Source organism: Notolepis coatsorum (genome assembly GCF_963971535.1).
Source record: "Notolepis coatsorum genome assembly, chromosome: 10".
Lineage (NCBI taxonomy): Eukaryota > Metazoa > Chordata > Actinopteri > Aulopiformes > Paralepididae > Notolepis > Notolepis coatsorum.
In genome coordinates this window covers 112,258,762-112,284,324 of record NC_140174.1, presented here as the reverse complement: position 1 = coordinate 112,284,324, position 25,563 = coordinate 112,258,762, and the positions used below count along the sequence as shown (strand labels likewise).

The following is a 25,563-nucleotide window of genomic DNA, read 5'->3' as shown; positions in this document are numbered from 1 at the left end:
TCTGGCAGCAGTCGCTGCCCACTGTTGTGGAGCCTGATGGCCACTGGTATGAAGGACTGTCCGAGGCGGTTAGTTGAGTGTCGGGGGGGTATGAGTCTGTGGCTTCCTTGTCACCTTCACCTAATATGTTTTGATCTGGTCAGGTGCGCTGTCACCTAAAATGTTTTGATCTGATCAGGTGCGCTGTCACCTAATATGATTTCATCTGGTCAGGTGCGCTGTCACCTAATATGTTTTCATCTGGTCAGGTCCGCTGTCACCTAATGTTAATATGTTTTCATCTGTGTCCACTGACCACTGACACACAGTGGGGGATGTTTTAAAAATATTATTTAATATATAATATAATATAATAATTTGTGCTTCACCTAAAAATTTGGTCAGCAGCCTCCACTGAGCCACACCTATTAGCCCAGGTTAACCCTGACTCACTCCACTGCTGTTCCCAGACCAGCCACACCTATCCCTGACTCACTCCACTGCTGTTCTCAGACCAGCCACACCTATTAGCCCAGATTAACCCTGACTCACTCCACTGCTGTTCCCAGACCAGCCACACCTATTAGCCCAGGTTAACCCTGACTCACTCCATTGCTGTTCTCAGACCAGCCACACCTATTAGCCCAGGTTAACCCTGACTCAATCCACTGCTATTCTCAGACCAGCCACGCCTATTAGCCCAGGTTAACCCTGACTCAATCCACTGCTGTTCTCAGACCAGCCACACCTATTAGCCCAGGTTAACCCGACTCACTCCACTGCTGTTCCCAGACCAGCCACACCTATTAGCCCAGGTTAACCCTGACTCACTCCACTGCTGTTCTCAGACCAGCCACACCTAGTCAAGACCCACATCACGCAGGCATTGTAGTGTCAGCAGTCTCATTCCTGTTAAAGCCCAACTTGCAGGTTAAACCCTACTCTTCAATTATGGGTAGTTTACATCATTGGTATATAATTTAATTTTTTTTTTTTTCATTTGACACCGGAAATGCCACTCCGAAAGGGGTAAAAAGGTCCACGCACGAATAACATGCACACGCGAATCAAAAAAGCTTATCAGAGCTATCAGGGCCATGACGTCACGTCGGGTATCTTTCCCCTACTTCTGATCCACTACAAGGAGTTTTGACCAGTGCAGAAAGCTATTTCCTTGATCCAAATGGACGCCTTACAAGACGCAAATGGGTTTAATCGTCGGGAGACTTTGATGGACCTGCTACAACTGGTTGAAACAAGGTAGTTATAATGTTTTTAATGTCGTAAAAAAAAACGACATTTACCACTAGGCAGCCTGTTGTTCAGTACAGCAGCGCTACTGGTCTGTGGGCTGTCGCCTTATCCCCGGGTCATAGTATCAAGCTGGCTATATGGCTCTGGCTAACGTTACCCCGCTAACGTTAGCATTATGTCTACTGTTGTGCATGTAAAAGAGTTTTGGGAACGAGTAAAATGTGCAGGTCCTCTTCTCAGACCTGTGAGGCAAAGCACTGCTGCACACACATCCTGCCGGCTAGCAAGCTATGCGCCCCGGCATGTTGATACGATAGTAGACCCTTTAGCTGCACTCGGTGCATCAGTGACGATAGCTATGAGCTAACTAACGCTACAAGCTCAAACACCTTATAACTACTACTATTGTCGTGTCCATAAGTTCCTTGGCAGAATACTTGTGATGACAAAGGTATACAAAGAGGAGAGAACCATTTTAAATTGGGTGATGTTATGAGTTTCGGCTACCAAGCTAAGCTAAGCTACGTTAGCTAACTTAGCTAGCTTCTAACGGTGTATACACAATATGTACAACGACACAATGATTTGCATTAGTACAAATATGGTAACATGGTTGTGGCTTTTACAAATAGTGGTTAGCTTTAGAGATGGATGGCTATGATCACAGAGCAATAGTGTTGTTAGGTGAAACAGATACATTTTCATTCATTACTCCTCGGCTAGTAGTAGCAAGGTGAAGTAACCCACTGGGCTATGCTGTTCTGATATAATCAGAACCTAATTCCTAAGCTGCTCTGCGTTGTGTATAAACCGTACAAGCCCTGTGGTACTTAAAAAAACCAGGAAATGGTTTTACACTACGGCAACAGAGAGGCGGCGGTTGAAGAAAACGAGTTCCGAGCAGATTTGATCTGAAAGAATCCGGTTTTTAATGGAATTCAAAGCAATTACAAATCAACGATTTGAAGAATAGTGCAATGAATTCTACCGGAAGCAATCGCTATGCCGAAGGACAGTAGAATTCAGTCTAAACGTTCAATATCTAAAAAGCATGTATCTATAAGCATCTCTCGTCTCGGCTTCTTCTTCTTCGATGGTAGTTGGAATTGTCGTCTCCGTGTATCGCCGGTCGGTCCGCCTTCAGTGGGGGGAGAATGTAGAATGGATGTTGCTCGCTCAGTTGTTGGTGGGGTTCTGAATATCTCGATCAGAACCACGTACTTTAAAGACTAGACTCCTCCCACCAAACTTTACGTCATGAGGGCGGGTCTTTCTAGGAGCCAGAGAGCTTCTGATTGGATAACCAGTGGTCGTGACCGTTTGTAGTCTACCGCCACGTTTGATTAGCTGACACTGGGTGACTGTTAGTCTGGCCTAAACATGTCCCGGAACTCCTTTTAAGGCCTGCTCTTGTCGGCGGACCAACTGTATCTAACAGCTGCCTTTTGGCAGTTTCTATTACGGGAAGTAAGAGGGGGGGTATGTGGGCCAGTATATTGTATCAGTGTTTATGGTCAACAAGCCACTATTGTGTCTGAGTTTTGGCCTGAGGAAGTGAGCCAGTAGTATGTTGTGTAAGAGTGTAGATAACGTATTCAGCCTATGTGCAAACTCAGCCTTTATATCACCAACCCTCCCCCTCTTGCAGGAGACGGGCAGCGATCGCTGTGAGTCAGAGTGTATGGTGAGTGCGTTACCAAAGCTGCCAGGCTGCCGTCCGATCCCAGAACAGTTATTATACATTTTGCTTGTGAAAACTACCACAAAGGCTCTCTGCCTGCCACTAGCTGTGTGTGACTCTCAGACTCTCTGTGTGTGTGTGACTCTCAGGTGGCCTGCACCTGCCGTGACGACATCATTTCGATTACACGCGCACGTTATGAACCATTGATTAAAATATCCACGTGCGTGGTGATTGTGTTGGGCAGACAAAATGTTTGATAAAAACGCTAAAACTGGGTCAATTTCAATATTATCTTTTTTCTTCTTCATGAAAGTCACCGTTGGCCTAGTCCACATTGTTTATTGAACAAAAATACAACCTGCAAGTTGGCCTTTAAAGAAGGAATTCATGTCATTGAAGCCATCTGTATTATAGCATGTACAATAATGCTGTATATACCGTATAAATAGATGTATTCTTACTAGGGATGTCCGATATTATCGGCCTACCGATATTATCGGCCGATATCGGCATTAAAATGTGATATCGGAAAATATCGGTATCGGTTTAACATTTTTATTATTATTATTATTTTTTTTATTACATTTCTATAACCTTTATTTACCCAGGCAAGCAAGTAAGAACAAATTCTGATTTTATTTATTGTCAAAAGTATGCATAATGTTGTGTTAATTCCACAACAAGAGATATGTAATGTTAATTACCTGAAATTATTCCATTTTTTGGGGGGGAAACCCTGCATATATCGGTATCGGTTGATATCGGTATCGGAAATTAAGAGTTGGACAATATCGGTATATCGGTATCGGTAAAAAAGCCAATATCGAGCATCCCTAATTCTTACCATATATATATATATATATATCCACATCTGTATGTACATAGTATACCTGCATATAATCCTTGTTACATATCTGTAGAGATACTATATCTATATCTGTACATATCCCTCAGCTCTGAACTCGGCAGAATCTGCACCTGGCTTGCTGATAATAAACTCATTACACCTGGGTAAAACGGAATCCATTCTCTTTGGATCAAATAGCAAACTCAGCAAGGCCAACAGCTTCTCTGTTACAGTGGATGACAATATTGTCACAAGGAAAGATGAAATTACCTACCTGGGTTCCATCCTAGAGGAAAATCTTTCCTGTGACAAAATGTCAACCAATGTAATCAAAAAAGTCAACCAACGAACAAGACTCTTGTACAGGATCTCCTCTCTGGTAAACAAGAATACCCTGAAGACTCTGGCAGGAGCACTCATTCAAGGGTACTACGACTATGCTTGCACCTCATGGTACCAAAGCACCTCAAAGGCCCTAAAAACAAGGCTACAAACATCACAAACTGGTCAGACTACCGCTTGACCTTACTCCTAGAACCCACCTCACCCCTGCCCATTTTGACAACCTAGGATGGCTTAGAGTAGACGACAGAGTACAGCAACTTGCAATGGACCTGGTCTACAAGATACACTACACCACTAAGATACCCATGTACATGTCGAAATACTTCCCAAAGGTCAGTGAAGTCCATGATCACAACACCAGAGGGAGCTCCACAAATCATGTGCAACCCAGATTCGGCTCAAACAAGGGACTAAACACGTTTCGCAATTATGCCACAATAATGTGGAACATTATAGGAATGTGAATCCCTAGCCTCCTTCAAAACCGCTTTCAAAGAGCACCTATGGGCGGCTGCAATTAGAAACTGGCCCCGGTAAATGTCAAACTCCCATAACAGAATTATATTATATTATATATTATATTATATTCAAATATATTGTAATCATACAGCACAAGTACAGTACAACGAAAAGAAGTTTGGCATCCAACCAGAGTGTAAATGTAACAGTAAAGTGCAACAGTAATATACAATGTACAGGTGATTAAACTGGGTATAAAATATATAAATGAGTACTACTGAGCAATAGTGCTAATCAGCTGTACAGTATGTACAGAGTTGTAGTATTAATATATACAGTGATACAGGTATAAAGTTACTATGGTAATAAGTATACAGCACTATTGTACATCATACAGAGTTATATGGTTAGAGACAGTATAGTTTGAGGTAGGATGATAAATTCACTTTGGATGATGAGAAACCTCCTATCTGCATCTATTCAGTCTGTCTGCAAGATATCTTCCAAAAGCCAAAAGCAGTGTATTGTATTGGGTATCTTTCATTCTGCAGGAAAACAACAAGTTTATTTAGTTTTCTGAAAAAAGATAGGAGGTTTTGCATTTCAGCCATGGTTATTATTACAGTACAAATACAACAGTGTTTGTTATTGTTCCAGGTCAGTGTCTCTGCTCACGGACGACCTCTGTGCTTTGATGTGACAAACACATGGCGGCCAGCATGTAGAAGAGGAACGAGTTGTTTTGCTACGAAGACGACGGCCATGGACGTACTACAGACCGACCGACGATGATGCGGAGCGCGGACGTCCGAGGACAGGCAGTGGTCTCGAGAAGAAAAGACACCCGGCGCCGCTCGAGACACCCGTGGACAAATGATACCAGCCCTTAATTAAATATCCCTCATCTTAATCAGAATCGGAATCGGAATCAGAAAGGTCTTTATTGCCAAGTAGTTTTCACAGACAAGGAATTTGCTTTGGTCGTTTTCGGTGCGACATTATTACTGGCCAGACAATAACAAACAGATAATAAAATAAAAAGGTGGAATAAAATAGAATGGAATATTAACTAAATTAAGATATAGAAGCACAATAGAATAGAATAGCATTATGAAATAAAAATAGGCCAGGGCTGTACAACTGTAAAATAAAGAGGAGGAATGAAATCAAATGGGATATAAACTAAATTAAATAGAAGCACAATAGAATATAGTATAATTATAAGTAAACATTTAAATAAAAACAGGCCAGGACTGCAACTAGTGCAAGATGTGGTCAAGTATATACACTAATTAGAAAGATTTAAAGAAGATTTATTTTTATTTAAAGATTTATTTTTATTTAAAGATTTTAAGATTTATTTTTATTTAAAGATTTATTTTTTATTTAAAGAAAACAACAATAATAATATATACCGTGACAGCGCGGACAGACCGGAGGACGCCATGCTTCAGAGGTGGCTGCTGGCGCTGGTGGCGCGTGCCGGGGTCCTCGCGGTGGTCCTGTGCTGCTGCCTGTCTCTGCTCTACCTCCTGGCGTGTAAACCAGCGGCCCGGCGACGCCAGCAGCAGGCCGCCCTGGCGTGGTCCGGAGGGGCGGGCGCCGCGGGCAGCAAGGAGGCCTACATGGCTCTGCTCCAGGAGCGGGACGACTCCCACAAGCACTACATCAACAGCCTGGGGAAGCAGATCGGCCAACTGAAGGAAGCCTTGCAGGAGAGGAGCCGGCAGCTGCAGGAGGCCCTGGACCAGGCCAAGGCCAAGGGGGTCCTGGCTCCGGACGGCCCACACAAGGGCCAGACACACACTGACCTCAAGGTATGTACTGTACACTCACACAGTCAGACACGCTGACCTCAAGGTAGGTACTAAGGCTGTCCCCGAAGCCTGTTTTTGGGATTCGAACTTCGTCACGGTTTTCCGAACGGACGTTCAAACCTTCGTTTTTCATTTTCTTTTTATTCAAAAATAAAGTTTTGGTTTAAACAGAATTAATAGACACATACAAATATATATATTTATGCTAGCACCTGAGGAAGCGATAGCGAAACGCGTTGTGCAAACAATAAATAAGCAAAAACGAGTCCTGTGGAGTGTGCGGTCCCTTCTTTCCCTTGAAGGTTTTCTCCTTTTAGTTTATTTATCTCTCTTGCGCTGACCTGCACCTCCAGTCGGGGTCCAACCAGATGAATGTAACGGGTGTAAAACTCACTCCCCAGAGGCATCCAAACTGAGCGCTTAGAAGGGAATTCCTTTCTTGGCGCAGCGGTTTGTGATGTCGCCCGCAGTGCGGACGCCTGGGGTTCGACTCCCACTCAAGGCATGGTCGAATTCGTGGCAGGGGCGAGTTGCCTCTGTTACACTGGTGCCGTGACCCGGATGCCTTGGGTGGTGTGAGTTTAGGGGGGGTGAATGTAACGGGTGTAAAACTCACTCCCCAGAGGCATCCAAACTGAGCGCTTAGAAGGGAATTCCTTTCTTGGCGCAGCGGTTTGTGATGTCGCCCCCGCAGTGCGGACGCCTGGGGTTCGACTCCCACTCAAGGCATGGTCGAATTCGTGGCAGGGGCGAGTTGCCTCTGTTACATGTGCACGAGTCTTATCTAGTTTAATATATATATATATATATATATATATATATATATATATATATATATATATATATATATATATATATATATATATATTTATTATTAAAAATTAAAAATGTTAATATGTTGATTTAGAATTCGAATGCCAACGTAACAAACGAAGGTCCGAACGTTCGAACGTTTGTGCTCAGCCCTAGTACACTCACACAGTTACACAGTCATACACGCTGACCTCAAGGTAGATACACTCACACAGTCACACAGTCAGACACACTGACATCAAGGTAGCTACACTCACACAGTCAGACACACTGACCTCAAGGTAGCTACACTCACACACTCTCACAGTCAAACACACTGACCTCAAGGTAGCTACACTCACACAGTCAGACAGTCAGACACACTTTTTACTGATATGTAAAAACTATTATATGCAGGTATGTATAGACAGATGTGAATATATATATATATACAGCACTATTGTACATGCTCTCATCCACAGTGATGGTGTTGACCCAAAAAAGGTTGAGAACCACTGATTACTTTTTACTCATACATTGTAATTACTACTTGTCTCTATTACTCTAATGAGGTGTGTTGATGCATGCTCTCGCTCGTGTCCTCTAGGAGTTCTTCAGGGCCCAGCTGAAACGGGCCGAGGTCAGCTCAGGGGTCCGGTTGCCCAGCGAGTATGCGGTCGTTCCCTTTGACACCTTCACCCTGCGCAGGTGAGCAGGTCGCCGCAGCAGCCTGAGATCTAGCAGGGATGATCAGTGATCACTAAAGGCTCCACAGAGTCCAGGGCGTACTGTGAGGGGACCTAGTTTGAGGTGTCATAGTCGAGCGTACTACACCACTGCTTACCAATTTCCTACATTTCTCATGCCAGTTTACTACATTTCCCACAATCCTTGCGCACCGTTTACAGTTTCCAAGATTTCGAAATAAAACTGGCAGTTTTTACACACTTCACAGCCATTCAAACTTCTCGAGTTTCTTCAGATGATGAAAAAAAGACATGGTGCAAATGTATATGAATTGGTGATAGTAAAACTAAATTTAGTGTCATCTACACTCACACAGTCACCTCGTCTTACCGGACCAATCCTACCAATAGAACCATGATCCTGCCCTACTCTCTCTCTTGGCACAGAGTCAGTGTTCAGAGTAAAATGTAGATCGGTGTCAACCAACACGCCGAGCAGCCTTTTGTGTGACACCGGTGAGTGACGCGGACTCTGTGGGAGCCTTAAGTGTGTCTGATTGGGGGGTGGCTACGTGGCGTAGTGGGCAAGGCTCTCGCCACGAATGCAGAGAGGCTGGGCTTGCCTGTTCGAGCCCAGCGCTCCACATTGCTTTCAGTTTAGCTGGTCGTTCATACTAATACACATTGGCCGTATTAGGGGGTGGGAAACTGATGGGTGGGGATCGGACGTTGTGGACAGCGACTCCTACAGGTCGGTTGGTGCGCCTGCGCAGTAGAATCAGGAAGTGTCGGGGGCAGCGTGAGCCTCCCACGCGTTACTCCTCGCCACTGAGAGATCAAACTGCGCAGGTGAAAAGATGCGACTGCTGTTACCTCAAGTACCGGAGGGGACTTGTGCTATGTATGACTTAGTCCACATTGCAGCCGGCTTGTGGGAGGCAAGAAACAGCGTTCGTGACAGGGGAGGGTTGAATTGGATGATACGAAATTGGGATGGGAGAAAAATATAGAAAAATGGGAGAAAAAGTGGATAAAAAAAAAAGTGTGTCTGATTGATTGTTTGATTGAAAACTTTATTAACAGATTGCAGAATGGGTACAATACAGTACGGCTCAATACACACAATTGTTAAGGGGATGCAGACCAGAGAAAGACTTTCATCTTGTTTACATCAGGGTCCCCCATTTTCAATTCATCCAGACATTTATGACATACAAGAGATAATATACAGTACTGTTTAAGAGACAGAGATCCTAAAAGAAAAAATATATATCCGACTCTTACCACCCAAACTGCACGGACTACAGCGTATAACGTATGACGCATATCACACCAGTTATGGTACCTTGTGTATACTACACCTGTGTATACTATTTATTTTACTTACTCATAGTATATATTCAGTTTTATTGCCCATATTTATTGTAACGTATAATAATACTGAGAGGGCATACAGACCCTCATCTGCACCTTTGATTACACTGCTTACTTTCTCATATTCTTATTATTCAGAGTTAATTATATTGTTTACACACTATTTATTTGTATCTTTAATATAATTATATTGCCTATATTTATGCATTGCTACTATTACCCTGCCCATACCCCTCCCCCATGCTGCTATGATGCCCACATTTCCCCAAGGGGATCAATAAAGGAATATCTTATCTTAACTAACGTTGTAAACTAACAATATGTTAAGTTCATGTTTCAAAATTATCATGTCAATCTGTCATTGTATGTATCAGTTTCTACTGTATTTTGAAATGGACCGTCTTGATAGAGACGCTAATGTTAGCTAACTAGCTGACGGTTAGCTTGCGAGCTATGGCCATCTTGGCTAGCTAGCCATAAACAATGCTAAACAATAGATTTATTATATACTGTATATTAAAGCCTAAACAATGTATTTCTAACGTCAGTGCGGCCATGCTATGTGGCTAACGTTGGGCTAGTAGTACTGTTTCAGACGATAAGTCGTGTTTGAGGTTGACGTGTGAGAGGCGTCACCTCGTGGGGTCTTGATTGATTGATTTTATTGTGGATTAGAGACTGATTGATTGATTGATTGATTGATTGATTGATTGATTGATTGATTGATTGATTGATTGATTGATTGATTGATTGAAAACTTTATTAACAGATTGCAGAATGGGTACAATACAGTACAGCTCAATACACACAATTGTTAAGGGTATGCAGACCAGAGAAAGACTTTCATCTTGTTTACATCAGGGTCCCCCATTTTCAATTCATCAGGACATATATGACATACATGACATACAGATAGACAGTACTGCTACATCTATACATTTATGACATACCAGATTTGCAAATACAGTACTGTTTGTGATACAAAAAGAGTCCAGAAAAGGAAGTATATACATTTGACGTAAAAACTGTACATTGGAGGAGGTTGGGTGGGGTTGGGTGGGGGGGGTTGGGTAGGAGGGGTTGAGGGGGGAACACTGTACAACTGTACAAGCAAGTCTGTACATTGGAATATTGACAACCATACTAGGTAATTTACTGTACATTGGAGGGGGTTGGGGGGGGGGGGAACACTGTACAAACAAGCAAAACTGTACATTGGAATATTGACAAAACCATATTAGGTAAATGACTGTACATTGGAGGGGGTTGGGTTAGGACATTTACAGGGGCCAGTTTCGAATTGCAGTCTCCCGTAGGTGTTCTTTGAGAGTGGTTTTGAAAGTGGGTAGTGATTCACATTCCTTTACAGCTTTAGGTAGGGCGTTCCACATTGATGTGGCATAATTGCAAAACGTGTTTAGTCCCTTGTTTGAGCCGAATCTGGGTTTAACATGATTTGTTGAGCTTCCTCTGGTGTTGTGGTTGTGGTATTCACTGACATTTGGGAAGTATTTTGACATGTACATGGGTACCTTAGTCGTATAGTGTATCTTGTAGACCCGTCTACTCTAAGCCATCCTAGGTTGTCAAAGTGGGCATGGGTGAGGTGGGTTCTAGGAGTAAGGTCAAGCAGTAGTCTGACTAGTTTGTTTTGAGATGTTTGTAATTTTGTTTTTAGCGCCTTTGAGGTGCTTTGGTACCATGAGGTGCAAGCATAGTCGTAGTACCCTTGAATGAGTGCTCCTGCCAGAGTCTTCAGGGTATTCTTGTTTACCAGAGAGGAGATCCGGTACAAGAATCGAGTTCGTTGGTTGACTTTTTTTTATTACATTGGATGCCATTTTGTCACAGGAGAGATTAGCCTTTAGGATGGAACCCAGGTAGGTAATTTCATCTTTCCTTGTGACAATATTGTCACCCACTGTAACTGAGAAGACGTCGGTCTTGCTGAGTTTGTTATTTGAGCCGAAAAGAATGGACTCTGTTTTGCCCATGTGTAATGATAGTTTGTTATCAGCGAGCCATATGCAGATTTTGCCTAGTTCCGAACTGAGGGTTTTTTCAACCTGTAACTTGTTCTTGTCAGAGACCAGCAGGGCTGAGTCGTCCGCAAACAGGAACAAGTTGCAGTCACAAGCTAATGACATGTCATTTGCATAAATTAGGAACAGTAGCGGTCCTAGTATGCTTCCTTGTGGAACACCACAGCTCACTGTGAGGGAGGGGGATAGGGTACCGTTTACCTCCACCATCTGTTCCCTCCCCTCAAGGTAGGATTGCATCCAGCTCACTGATAGACTATCAAAACCGATTGATTTTAGCTTGTCAATCAGAATGGAGTGATTGACAGTGTCGAAGGCCTTTTGTAGGTCCAGCATGACCATGCCGCAGTATTTGCCAGCGTCCACCTCTTGTTTGATGTGGTCGTTCAAATAGAGAAGACATGTGTCAGTGGAGTGGGATGTTCTGAAGCCAGATTGGAATTCGTAGATTCGATTTTTTTCTGCTAGGTACTTTTCGACCTGTTCGTAGACTATTTTTTCCATGACTTTCGAGATTGAGGTGAGAATAGAAACAGGGCGGTAGTTGCCTGGGTCTAATTTGCTGCCCTTTTTGTGCAGAGGGGTCACCCTCGCAATTTTGAAGTCCTTGGGGACGTGTCCCTGTTTTATGGAGAGGTTTATTATGTGTGTGATGACTAGGGTGATGGCGGCTGCTGAGTCTCTGAGGAATTTGGAGGGGATGTTGTCATGGCCAGTGGCCTTGTTAGGTTGGAGGGCGCTCAGTTTTTTGAGTACCTCATCTGTTGTTACCATTTCCAGCTTGAAGTCATCCTTGTGGACCCCTAGGTTTTTGTAGTAAGCTACTATGTGTTCTACCCCATAATGCCCTGAGTGGGAGGGTAGTTTGTTTACCAGTGTTGTGGCTATGTTTGTGAAGAAAGTGTTTAAGTAATTGGCTACATCCAGCTTGTCTGTGATGAGCGTGTTGTCCGTTTTTATGTTTATGTTTGAGAATCTGGTTTTAAGTTTTTTACTGCAGCCTAGTTGATTATTGAGTAATTTCCAAAGTTCACGTGGTTTGTTTTTGTTTTCCTCAGTTTTGTCATTGATGAAATTCTTTTTTGCAGTTTTGATCATGGAGTTTACGTCGTTTCTTAGTCTGTTTCTTTCCAGTTTGAGTTCAGTCACGTGGGCTTGGAGTTCACTGCTCGTGCTTTTGGTAAGCTTTGACTGGCTTTTACGAAACTCAGAGCATTTTTTGTTTTCATAGCGGCCAGTATTTCGGAGTGCATCCATGGCTCAGCGCGATTTTTTACCCTGGTGGTTCTTAGGGGGGCCATAACGTTTAGTATTGTTGAAAATTTGGTTTTGAAACCAAGCCATGTTTCTTCAACCAGTGTACCATTGAGTTCATCTGACCAGTCCAGACTCTCCAGTTCAAGGTTGAAGGCCTCGCTAGAGTAGGTTTTGAGGTCTCTAGATGTGACTGTTTTGTGGCAGCCAGCCTTTTGTTTTAGCTTTTTGCGGGTACAGAATATCATATAATGATCACTTAACCCGCATGCTATAACCCCTTTATTGGAGATCTTGGACTTGTCGGAGGTCAGAATGAGGTCAATGGTAGTCTGAGTTGATTCACAAACACGTGTGGGTTGGGTGATTAGCTGGCTGAGGCCATGCAGATCACATAACCACATCATCCAAGGGATAAAAACATGATAAAATGCAAGCACTTATTTCCATCATGGTCCCTGGTATTAAAAACAGGACATACATCAACATAAAACAACATCATGGGCGGTCAGGTGGCGTAGCGGAGATTGTGCTTGTCACCAATGCAAGAGGCTGTGGTCTCGACTCCCGGAGAGTCATCATTGCCTTGGCTTGGGCTGATCGCTATACTAACTCGTTTGGCTGAGTTAGAGAGGGAAGCCGTGAGTGGGTCCTGGGCGTTGTGGACAGCGACCCCTACAGTTCGGTCGGGGCGCCTGCACAGCGAGGGTAGGATCTGGAGAAAGGTAGTGTGACCTTCCACACGTTACACTCTCCCGGTGAGAATCTGCGCTGCCAGGCTGGCTGCCGGCTGGCTGCACATGTGTCGGAGGAAAGCATGTGACAGTCTCCGGCCTCCCGGACCAACAGTAGGGGGGGGTGCGCAACAACCAGGAAGGGGGTTGGGAATTGGCATAACGACTAACAGTGGGATGGGAGAAAAATCGGAAAAAGGAGGGGGAAAAAGATTTTTTTTTAATAAAAAAAAACATAAAACAACATCATAAAAACATCAACATAAAACAGCATCATAAAACATTAAGATACAATATGCATATACAGTTGAAAATAAAAGAATAATAAATAAATATGCTACCCTCTCTTTCCTATGCCGATAGCCATGATCGTACATGCTTTTTGAAGCCAGTTAACCCGGGGGCCTGTTTAATGCTGCTGGGCAGGCTGTTCCACAGTACTGCAGCTGAGTAAAGGAAGGTCTGCTGGCCGTAGGAAATGAGTTTAAATCTAAATGGAACTATGCTTGTGTCTCTACCTCTGGTTTCATGGTTGTTTTTTACATACTGAAAGTAATTTTGACGGTAGCTTGGCACCTCCCCTTTATAAATTCTATATACTAGGCATAGCTTTATCATTGCTACTCTTTTTTCCACCCTGAGCCACCCCAGGCTGTTGAAGTGGGGCTGGTCTAGGTGAGTACGAGTGGGGAGCTGCAGGACTATCCTAACTAACTTGTTCTGGGCAGTTTGAAGTCTAGTTCTCAAGTTGCTGGGGGCACTGTCATACCAGGACAAGCAAGCATAGCAGTGGAGGTTATTCAATGACAACACGTGAAGCACAAATTCACTCATAATTATTATTAATTTACATATATATATATATATATATATATATATATATATATATATATATATATATATATATATTTCTTTTATTATTATTATTTTTATAAATTTTTTCGAAATGTTTTCCTCTGTAAAAAAAATGCCAGTGAATTGCCAAGTGACAGCTCTGAGCTCTCTGATCAGGCCTGCTCATCACATAACTGCAGTGATGGCGAGCTGTCAATCACTATAGTGCAACTTATAGTGCACGGGTTGATCTTAGTTGATTATTATCCAATCAAAATAGGCTATTTGAGTCATCTAAGCCCCGCCCGTGCATTATTGTGCACGCCACTCGCGAACGTGTATTGAATGATTGACAGCCCTCAAAGTTCTGACACTCAAATCAGAGAAGAGCTCCATGACTGTGATGATGTCATCAAGTTCTCCGGCTGTTTGATTGATTGATTGATTGAAAATGTTATTAACAGATTGCAGAATGGGTACAATACAGTACAGCTGTAACAACACAGTAGGCTAAATTAAACTTTGCGCCAACATTAGGACCGCAGCGTGACTGTGATGATGTCATCACCAGTGATCTCCAGTAATCGGAGATAGTATAAGGAGTTTGGGGGAGGATTCACGAAACATGTGTTTACCTGTGGCCAGGGAGAACCGGGAGTTGCATTGAAACCTACCAAGATAGACCCCCACGACCAAGGTTATCGGACTACCAGGTCAGACGGGCCGACTTAGTCTCGCTCTGAGTGGGCTGGCTGGGGAAGACGAATGGAGACCTTTTTCATCAGAAAATATCGAAGGATGGATTTAATTTACAAGTGATCAGATGGGAGGGAGTCTATTTACGAGGGACACTATTTCCTGTAATGTCGTCAATGCTGAGTGAAATTCTTAATTTTTTATATTTAGTAGCTGTGTATTTTTATTTTATTTTTTTATTTAGTAGCTGTGTTGATTATGAATACATTTGCTGTATTTTACTGCGTGCGTTCACTGCGTTGGTATGCTTTCTGCGGGTAACGAGCGATTTATTTTGGTCCGCTGTGGCCTGGCCTCTGTGTGTGCGTGTGTGCGTGTGTGCGTGTGTGCGTGTGTGTGTGTGTGTGTGTGTGTGTGTGTCGTTCAGTTCTATATAGTGCTGAGTGATGTGCATCTGAGATTGATCTGGTGATGCGTTCTGTACAACATCTCCTCTCCTCCTCTTCCTCTCCCTCCTGTTCCTCTTCATCTCTCTCCTCCCTCTCTCTCCTCCCCTCCTCCTCCTCCCCCTCTCATTTACATTTTACATTTAGTCATTTAGCTGACGCTTTTATCCAAAGCGACTTACAAGTTCTGTACGACAAGCCATCAGGAAGGGCACAACTCTATCAGCTGAGTAACAATGTTCATCAAAGTGTTGAGTGCTACAGTGTAGGTTAGTTTATTAGGACAAGTGCATGACAGTATGGTTATTATTTTTTTTTATTTTTTATTTTTTTATTCCGATAATGGTTGAAGAGGTTTAGTCGACGGCGAAAGATTGGATGGGATTCGGCTGTCCTAACTGGGGTGGGTAGTTCATTCCACCATTGTGGGGCAAGGACTGAGAATAGACAACTTCTCTTTGATGACCCTCCCGGAGCTTGGATAGGAGTAGGTCTGAGGCGGCCAGAAGATGCAGAGCGTAGGGGTCTTGAGGGTGTGTAGTTAGAGACCATTGACCGGAGGTAGGCGGGAGCGGTTCCCTTTGCCGCACGGTATGCTAGGTCGAGGGCCTTGAAGCGGATTCGTGCAGCAATGGGGAGCCAGTGCAGGTCCCTAAGAAGTGGGGTGACATGGGCCGACTTCGGTAGGTTTGAGATCAGGCGGGCCGCTGCGTTCTGAATGAGTTGAAGAGGCTTAGTGGCAGTGGCCGGGAGGCCAGCGAGCAGTGCGTTGCAGTAGTCGAGGCGGGAGATGACTGTTGATTGGATGAGGAGTTGGGTGGCTTCTTTTGTCAGGAAGGGGCGGATCCTTCTGACGTTGCTCAGGAGGAATCGGCAGGTTCTGGTTGTCGCTGCGATGTGAGCAGAGAAGTTCAACTGGTCGTCGAGGACAACACCAAGGTTCTTGGCGGTCGGGGACGCGGTCACAGCTGCATTCTCGACTGTGATGGAAAGGTCGGTCAGGGGGGAGGATTTGGCCGGCAGGTGGAGCAATTCTGTTTTGCTTAGGTTCAGTTTGAGGTGGTTGGTCGTCATCCAGGCGGAGATGTCGGACAGACAGGCCGAGATCCGCTCAGAGACGAGGATATCTGAGGGAGGGAAGGAGAGGAAGAGTTGAGTATCGTCGGCATAACAATGGTAGGAGAAGCCATGAGACGTGATAATGTTACCCAGTGATTTAGTGTAGAGGGAGAAGAGAAGGGGTCCTAAAACCGAGCCCTGGGGGACACCCGTTGACTGTGTCGAAGGCTGCAGATAGATCTAGGAGAATCAGGACAGAGGAGAGGCCTTTTGCTTTTGGTAAGTGAAGTGCCTCTGTGACCGCAATGAGGGCTGTCTCTGTGGAGTGACCAGTCCTGAAGCCTGACTGATTAGGGTTTAGGAGGTCATTCTGTAAGAGATAAGCAGTAAGTTGGTTGGATACAGCACGTTCAAGTGTTTTAGAAAGGAAGGAGAGAAGAGAGACAGGACGGTAGTTGCCTATGACGGTAGGGTTTAGGGATGGTTTTTTTATGAGGGGCGTGACTCTGGCTTGTTTTAGGGAGGTGGGGACCACCCCCGAGTTGAGTGAGGAGTTGATGGTTGCAGTTAGGAATGGGAGGATGTCTGGTGCTATGGTCTGGAGGAGTGGGGAGGGTAGCCGGTCCAGCTGGCATGTAGTCGGACGGTTCGACGTTACCAGTGTCAGGGTCTCGGCTTCTGTAAAGGGAGAGAAAGATGACAGAGTGAAGGATGAGGTTCTCGATTCAGCATTTGGAATGGGTGGGGTTGGGAGAAGGAGCTGCGGATGTTCTCCACTTTTTCCTCAAAGAAGATCGCAAAGTCTTCGGCAGAGAAAGATGAGGGAGGGGGGGGTGGGGGGGAGTGAGGAGGGAGGACATGGTAGCATGCAGTTTGCGAAGATTCTTGGCAGAGGCCTCGATCCTATGGTGAAAGAAAGAAGCTTTGGCATTCGTGATGGTTTTGGAGAATGTTAACAAGAGGTTGTGATATGTGTCGATGTCAGCAGTGAGGCGTGACTTTCTATACTTCCTTTCAGCTGCTCTCAGGACCTGTCTTTGTTCTCTCACTGGATCTGTCAGCCATGGACTGGGTGGGGAACGGCGGGCAGGTTTCTCAAGGAGGGGACAGAGCTTGTCGAAGGAGGTTGCAAGGGCTGAGAGGAGGGTGGAGGTTGCCATCTCTGTGGAGAGAGCAGAGAAGGTGTCACTCAAAGGTAGAGCGGATAGTATGTCAGAGGAGAGGGTGGAGGGGGATAGGGAGGGCAGGTTGCGTCTGAGTGAGACGGTTTGAGTTGGGGTGAAGACCTTTCGGTTAAGCATGAGAGTTAGTGAGAAGGATATGAAGGAATGGTCAGATACATGTAGGGGAGTTACCGTGGTGTTAATGATGCTGGAGTTACGGGAAAATATGAGATCCAAGGAGTTGCCTGCTTTGTGGGTGGGAGGCATGGCAGTGGGAGTCAGGTCAAATGATTGTAGGAGGGAGACTACTATGACTGACTGAGATGAGTCAGGCAGGTTGAAGTCGCCCAATAGAAGGAGAGGGGTACCATCTTCTGGTAAGGAGCTTAGAAGCATGTCCAGCTCATCTGTGAAGTGATCGAGCGGACCTGGAGGGCGGTAGAGTGTAACAATGGTGAGATTGAAAGGATTAGAGACAGATACTGCATGATATTCAAAAGAGGAGAGTGACAGTTCTGGGAGGGGTGTTAAGTTTGTAGTCCATGAAGGAGATGTCATGAGGCCAGTGCCTCCACCCCGTCTGGAAGGTCGAGGTGTGTGAGTGAAGTTATAGTTTGTAGATAATGCTGCAGGTGTTGATGAGTTATTGGGGGTTATCCAGGTCTCAGTTAGAGCCAGGAGCTGCAGATTTTGACTATGGGCGTAGGCAGTAATGAAGTCAGCTTTCTTGACTGCTGATTGACAATTCCATAAGCCTCCCCGTACTGTGACAGGTGTATTAGTGGCTGTAGGAGGGTAGGATAGATTAGCCGGGTTGCTAGCAAACTGCCGTGGGTGGGTTGAATCTGTTCTGGAGGAGCAGATTGTGGATATGAGACACATTGTGGTGTCAAGAGTGGCAGGGAGGAAGTAGAGAAATAGCAGAGTGGGAGGTAAAGGGAGATTTTTCAGAGTTGAGTGAAAGATAGGACTAGGGTGTACTTAGCACTAGGTGGATCGGTGGATCCCTCGGCGGATAACTCCAGGAAAACTCCTCTTTGTCCCTCTTCGTTTCTCGACGCTTCGCTGACGCTAAGCCAGCAGGCCTTTAAATCCCTATCACTAATTAGTGCTGTCTAACACCTGGCCCTTAATGGGTCACTTAAGGAAACAAAATGGCCACTTTAAACACGCCCCTTAATCAAGTCAGCTGGTCAGGTCAGCAATCAAGTCTCAGTTTAAAGATATTACTAAATTACTTCAAATGTCTTACCCTGATGCAGTGTAAGGGCCCTTTCTCACTCACGTTTGGAGATCGAATCACTGCTCCCGAGAACGGGGGGGTGTGTTCTCACTCACCCCTTTTGCGATGCGAAACGGCGCTGATTCGTTTCACCCTCCCGCTGAACGGGATCAGTTGGATTAGGTGGTCTCGGAATCGCGCCGTGCGGGTGCGGGGGGCGTGACACACACAACGTCGTTACTGTCATGCTTGCTTGAATTTTGGGCAGATAACACCACACACAGCAACAACTGGAGAATACCCACAAAAACTATATTTATGGGCAATTTGAGAGTTCAGACCTCAACCAAAAACAAGTGGATGAAAACATGAAGTTATTGTTATAAGGACCCCAGTCCAAGCTACAACAGTCTGCATTCCCTTAACAATTGTTTGTATTGAGCCGTATTGTATTGTACCCATATGCAATATGTTAAATAAAGTTTACATCCATTCATTCTGCTAGCATTACCGATTCGGCGATTGCATGAGCAGCTGGCTAACGTTAGCTATCAGACCCTGTTAGCTCAGAGCTCCTCTTTCAATCTTAACAAGCATTAAACAAATGGCCCAGTCATCTATTCACCGTTGTTTAATACACACAGTGTTGTCTCTAATGTTATCTAGCTACTGATGGCTCCCGATATCATCAGTTTGGTGCTGGCTAACTAGCGTGAGCTAACGTTAGCTTCTAGCCACAATGCTATACTGTTATAATGGCATCTTCCATTCACGTTAGCATGCAGCTAACAATGTAGCTAACAAAAGTCACGATTTTTTTTGAGACTAAACTATCCGCTCTTGGTGGTCACTTGTGTTGATGTTAGTTTTGTTTCATCAACAAATGACAGGCAGAACACACAGTGAATGTATCCGTTTTGTTTATTGCACGTTCTTTGCTGAAAAGAAAGTGCTACAGGCTATACTAGACTAGGCTAAGCTAACTAGCGTTAACCGTTAGCTTAGCGTTAGCCCTGGGAAACACTCAAAAGCGAACTCTACAACACCATCCATTCGTGATAAAATGGGGTGGGTTATATTGACAAGGCTTGACAACAGAGGTTCAAATATAACTTCATATTTATTGCTTATTTATTCATTTTATATCAGCATTCAGTCTCCAGCGCCATGTTAACACTTCCTGTGTTTACATTTTCGAACGTGACATCATCACCTACGGCAAGCGTAAACGCTCAAAAGGCAAACCGTAAACAGAACCCGGAACGAAACAAGACTGCAGTGTGTACGCAAACTAGAGGGGGGAGAGGGGGGGGGGGGGGAGTTCGCATCAGATCTCGGAACGGGCCAGAACGGAACGAAATAGAAACGAATAGGGTGAGTGAGAAAGGGCCCTAAGTCTCTCAGTGAATGTGCTGTCCTTCCACAACAGAATGTAGTACAGAGTGATTCCAGGAGAGGCTGAGGTTCTGCTTTTAAGCAGTGACAGGGCTCTGAGATCACACTCAGTACACAAGTGCTGTCTTTAAGCAGGAAGCAGCCTTTAATGGGTCACTTAAGGAAACAAAATGGCCGCTTTAAACACGCCCCTTAATCAAGTCAGCTGGTCAGGTCAGCAATCAAGTCTCAGTTTAAAGATATTACTAAATTACTTAAAATGTCTTACCCTGATGCAGTGTAAGTCTCTCAGTGAATGTGCTGTCCTTCCACAACAGAATGTTGTACCTCCTCTCCTCCTCCTCTCCCCCTCCTCTCCTCCTCTCCTCTCCCTCTCCTCTCTCCTCTCCCCTCCTCCTCCTCCTCCTCCTCCTCCTCTCCCCTCCTCCTCCTCCTCTCTCGTGATGTTTGTAAGTGAGGCGTGTGTGTCAAGAATTACTCCAAGGTATTTATTACTAGTGCCTGTTGTCTTTAACTGTAGACAGTTAAACCACACTTCATAACCACACTGTGTGTCTGTACTTCTTTATTAATTTTTTTTATCTCTCCCGTCCTCCCCAATATTTTTTACTCACAGCCACCACTGCCACACACATTGGGGGATGTTTTAAAAATATAATTTAACTAGGGCTGTCAGTTTATCGCGTTAATTAGATTAATTAATTAAATTTTAGATAAAAAAATGTTTGTGTCTCATTCATTCCATAAGAACGTAGAATACACATTACAGACTTTTTTTTTTATATGCCCATTTGCATTTTCTTGGTATCTGATTCTAGGGACATCTATGGATCTCAGGGAATATATTCCCAGTGTCAGAAATACTGTGTCTGTTACTAGGCTTGAGTAAATTGTAATGAACCAAATGAGAATATCAATAAAAAAAAATTAAATCTTTGACTGTGAATAACACTATGTTCAAATTGACCATACCTGAAAAATCTATGCAAATTAATAGATGGAAGATGATTAAACAGAAGGTTTTGTAGATACAGTACTGAATTCTGCCATCCGGACACATGCAATTTGAAATATGATTATAGAATATAGAATATCAGGCATAAAATGGTTATGCGATTAATTAGATTAATTAATTACAAATCCTGTAATTAATTAGATTAATTTTTTTAATCGCCTGACAGCACTAAATTTAACATATAATATAATAATTTGTGCTTCACCAAAAAATTTGGTCAGCAGCCGCCACTGAAGCATAGTCAAAATGACACTGAACCAGTGCCCCTGCAAGTGCTCTAAGAGCTTTTCTGTGTAGGTATTTTGAGTTTATAGCTAGGAATTTTATTCTGTTGTTGACCTTGGCTATTACTTTTTTCGCCATGCTTTCCCCTGAGAGTGTGTTTTCTAAAGTACACCCTAGATACACCACTGATTTGGTACTGGTGACCACTGAGCTACCTAACTGTATCTTGAAACCTTTCTGTGTTTTCTGTTTCCTAGTGGTAGTAAATAAAATGGATTCTGTTTTACCTAAATGGAGAGACAGTCGGTTTTCTGACAGCCACTGACTGACATTCCCTAACTCCTTTATCCTCACGAAATCCTCCCAAACTTAGGACTTCCTGCCCGGACATAACTCGCTTTTATTTCTTTTCGGACATCACGATGCCTCTTGATCAGGGACGTGCACAGGACTTTAGAAAGGCAGGTGCCCGAAATTAGAAAAGGGCATGAATTATTAAATGCAATGCGAGCGCGCATAGCGCGCAAGCCCGATTTTTGGGGTTAATACAAGTCTATGGTACATTCAGTTTCACCGATATATGTCACCAAAACTACATAGTGTCCCTTTAATAACACAATATGCGCTCCAGACCAACAGCTGCGGGAGAGAGAGAGAGAGAGAGAGAGAGAGAGAGAGAGAGAGAGAGAGAGAGAGAGAGAGAGAGAGAGACCGACCGACCGACCAACCGAGACCGCATTAACTACCTTGTTTAGTTGAAACGTGGTCCAGGTCAGGAGGGCTTGATGAAGTATTATGTCCACTGTCCCACAGTCACAGACTGTTGTCTTGATGTATATCCACTGTCCTCCAGACTGCATCCAGCCAAATAGCTTATTGTTAGCACTGTAGCTTTGTTGTTGTCAAACTTGTCACCACACAGGACATTCACGAAGTCAAAAACTAATAGCGCTTGCCGATTGGTGCTAAGAACAGCAGGGCGGGTGCAAGCCGTGTGACGTAATTGGCAGACTCGACTGTCAATCAAAATTATTCTGTTTTCCGTCAGAGAGGAGAGTGAGAAAGAGAAGAGAGAGAGAGAGAGAGAGAGAGAGAGAGAGAGAGAGAGAGAGAGAGAGAGAGAGAGAGAGAGAGAGAGAGAGAGAGAGAGAGAGAGAGAGAGAGAGAGAGAGTATGCTGCGTGATTTTCCTGCACTAGCAGCAGACAGGGAGGGGCTGGGGAGGGGTGATCTGGCGACGTGTTTCACGAAAATATACAGTGCACTGCAAACCCGACATTTTATTTTGTTGGGCAAATACCTTACCTGATGAAGTGTACTCTTGCTTTGTTTTAGTTGAAATAGTAACTGTAAAAAAAGAGGTCTCGACTCGAGTGTGAGCTCAACAACAGCTGGATATCAATTTCGTGTTCAGTGCACTGCTGTGCTGCTGGCCCTGCGCGGTTTACATCATCTCATGATCATCACCCACCCACGTGCTATGCCTATGCGTAATAGGTCCTTCCAGGCTGGAAGGACCTATTATTTACAAGAGGGGTGGCATTTCTCTTTCTTTACCTAATATTTAGATTCTATCGTGACATCTTTAATTTGGAAGGGCAGGGCAGTATATCTATATGTGCAACAGTAAAAAAAAAAAAAAAAAAAGAGGGTGGCATAAAAAGGGCAATTTCTAATGAAAAATGAAAAAGGCAGGTGCCCGGGCACCCCTTCACCCCTATGTATGCACGTGCCTGCTCTTGATGCATGACTGTAAATGTAAAACGTAATTTTGAACGAGACAAAGATTGTTGTATTTATTATTATTATTTAATTCCGATGATGTCTGTAGAATCGATGTGAACGCAATCACCACGATTCCTCCCAAATAAAGCCCTTAAGAACACGGCGCACACCAGACTTACGCCTGCTCTTCCGTGCTCCTAATTCCTGCTCTTAGCCGTGAGCGAATCCCTCCCAGGGAAGGAACCGTTCGTGAATGTTCATGTATGTTTACTCAGAACTTGGTTGGGGCTCCTTTTGCACAAATTACTGCATCAATAAATACAGTGGAATATATAGACTTTTCCACTATATTCAAATGTATTGAGCTGCACCTGTATTCCCTCAGCACAAGGTTCCCCCTCAATGAACAACACATATCAAGGTCAGTCAGCACTGGAGTCACAGGCTTGTTTGGTTGTCCAGGGTGTACCAGCTGGAGACGGGTCTGACAGGCTTGTTTGGTTGTCCAGGGTGTACCAGCTGGAGACGGGTCTGACGAGGCACCCGGAGGAGCGGCCTGTGAGGAAGGACCGCCGGGACGAGCTGATCAGCGCGCTGGAGACGGCTCTGCACGTCCTGAACGGGCCCCGGCAGCACAGCGACACCACCAGGAGGAAGCGCACCTACTCCCCTGCGGACTTCATAGAAGGTATTTCATGTACTATATATATACATATACTATGACTGAGCAAGAGTAAAAGTAAACAGTGCCTGAATCTGAGGAACCCTTTGTAGTGTGGTAGTGAAGGGGTTAACCCTTTGTAGTGTGGTAGTGAAAGTGTTAACCCTTTTTAGTGTGGTAGTGAAAGTGTTAACCCTTTTTAGTGTGGTAGTGAAAGTGTTAACCCTTTTTAGTGTGGTAGTGAAAGTGTTAACCCTTTGCAGTGTGGTAGTGAAAGTGTTAACCTTCTGTAGTGTGGTAGTGAAAGTGTTAACCCTTTGTAGTGTGGTAGTGAAAGTGTTAACCTTCTGTAGTGTGGTAGTGAAAGTGTTAACCCTTTGTCGTGTGGTAGTGAAAGTGTTAACCTTCTATAGTGTGGTAGTGAAAGTGTTAACCCTTTGCAGTGTGGTAGTGAAAGCGTTAACCCTTTGTCGTGTGGTAGTGAAAGTGTTAACCTTCTGTAGTGTGGTAGTGAAAGCGTTAACCCTTTGTAGTGTGGTAGTGAAAGTGTTAACCTTCTGTGGTGTGGTAGTGAAAGCGTTAACCCTTTGTAGTGTGGTAGTGAAAGTGTTAACCCTTTGCAGTGTGGTAGTGAAAGTGTTAACCCTTTGCAGTGTGGTAGTGAAAGCATTAACCCTTTGTAGTGTGGTAGTGAAAGTGATAACCTGCTGTAGTGTGGTAGTGAAAGTGATAACCCTTTGTAGTGTGGTAGTGAAAGTGATAACCTGCTGTAGTGTGGTAGTGAAAGTGATAACCTGCTGTAGTGTGGTAGTGAAAGTGATAACCTGCTGTAGTGTGGTAGTGAAAGTGATAACCCTTTGTAGTGTGGCAGTGAAAGTGTTAACCCTTTGTCATGTGGTAGTGAAAGTGTTAACCTTCTATAGTGTGGTAGTGAAAGTTTTAAGCCTTTGCAGTGTGGTAGTGAAAGTGTTAACCCTTTGTCGTGTGGTATTGAAAGTGTTAACCTTCTGTGGTGTGGTAGTGAAAGCGTTAACCCTTTGCAGTGTCGTAGTGAAAGTGTTAACCCTTTGCAGTGTGGTAGTGAAAGCATTAACCCTTTGCAGTGTGGTAGTGAAAGGGTTAAACTCCTGAGTCTCGTTTCACAATCGCTTCTTGACCCAGAGACCTGTTGTTTTGGCAACAGGGTTGACTCGCACAGAGAAGGACCGGGGGACGGTGTACGAGCTGACCTTTAAGGGCGAGGGCCCCCGCGACTTCAGACAGATGGTCTTCTTCCGTCCCTTCGGCCCCATCGCAAAGGTGAGGAGCGAGGTGGTGGACGCGCACGGCACCCTCGTCAACATCGTCGTCCCCCTGTCCCGGAGGACGGACACGTTCAGGCAGTTCATAAGCAACTTCAGGTACAGTGTGTTAGAGCTGTCCCCGAAGCCTGTTTTTGTGCTTCGAACTTCGTCAGGGTTTTTCGAACAGACGTTCGAACCTTCGTTTTTAATAATAATAATTAAAAAAATATCAGAAAAAATAAATATAAAAAAATAAAAATTAAAATAAAAGTTTGATAAATATCCTCATACTAAATCCTAAATTTGAATAAAGTGATTAATCTGATTAAATCAGTCTTTTCTTTTTATTAAATCAACTTTCTTTAATGAATATAACTCATCAGTTTTAATACTATAATATTAGTGTAGTCTAATCTTTATCTGCAACTGTGAAGAAAAACCCCATTGGTTTAAACAGAATGAATAGACACATAAAAAAATATATATAGGAAAAAAAAAAAAATTAAAAAAAATTAAATTTGAATGTTGATTTAAGGAACGAAGGTCCGAACGTTGGAACGTTTGGGCTCAGCC

General features: G+C 44.1%; 1 protein-coding gene across 1 annotated transcript in view; it reads left to right on the top strand.

Moving 5' to 3' along the window:
* LOC311236025 (chondroitin sulfate N-acetylgalactosaminyltransferase 1-like) overlaps nt 1-25,563 on the top strand; it is a 64,144-nt gene that overhangs the window by 4,154 nt on the left and 34,427 nt on the right. Inside the window, exons 2-5 of the mRNA XM_084323606.1 lie at nt 5,226-6,385; nt 7,785-7,885; nt 23,556-23,734; nt 24,891-25,107. Coding sequence (XP_084179732.1) covers nt 6,014-6,385; nt 7,785-7,885; nt 23,556-23,734; nt 24,891-25,107 — 869 coding nt within the window. The 5' untranslated portion in view covers nt 5,226-6,013. The remainder of the gene's footprint in view (nt 1-5,225; nt 6,386-7,784; nt 7,886-23,555; nt 23,735-24,890; nt 25,108-25,563) is intronic.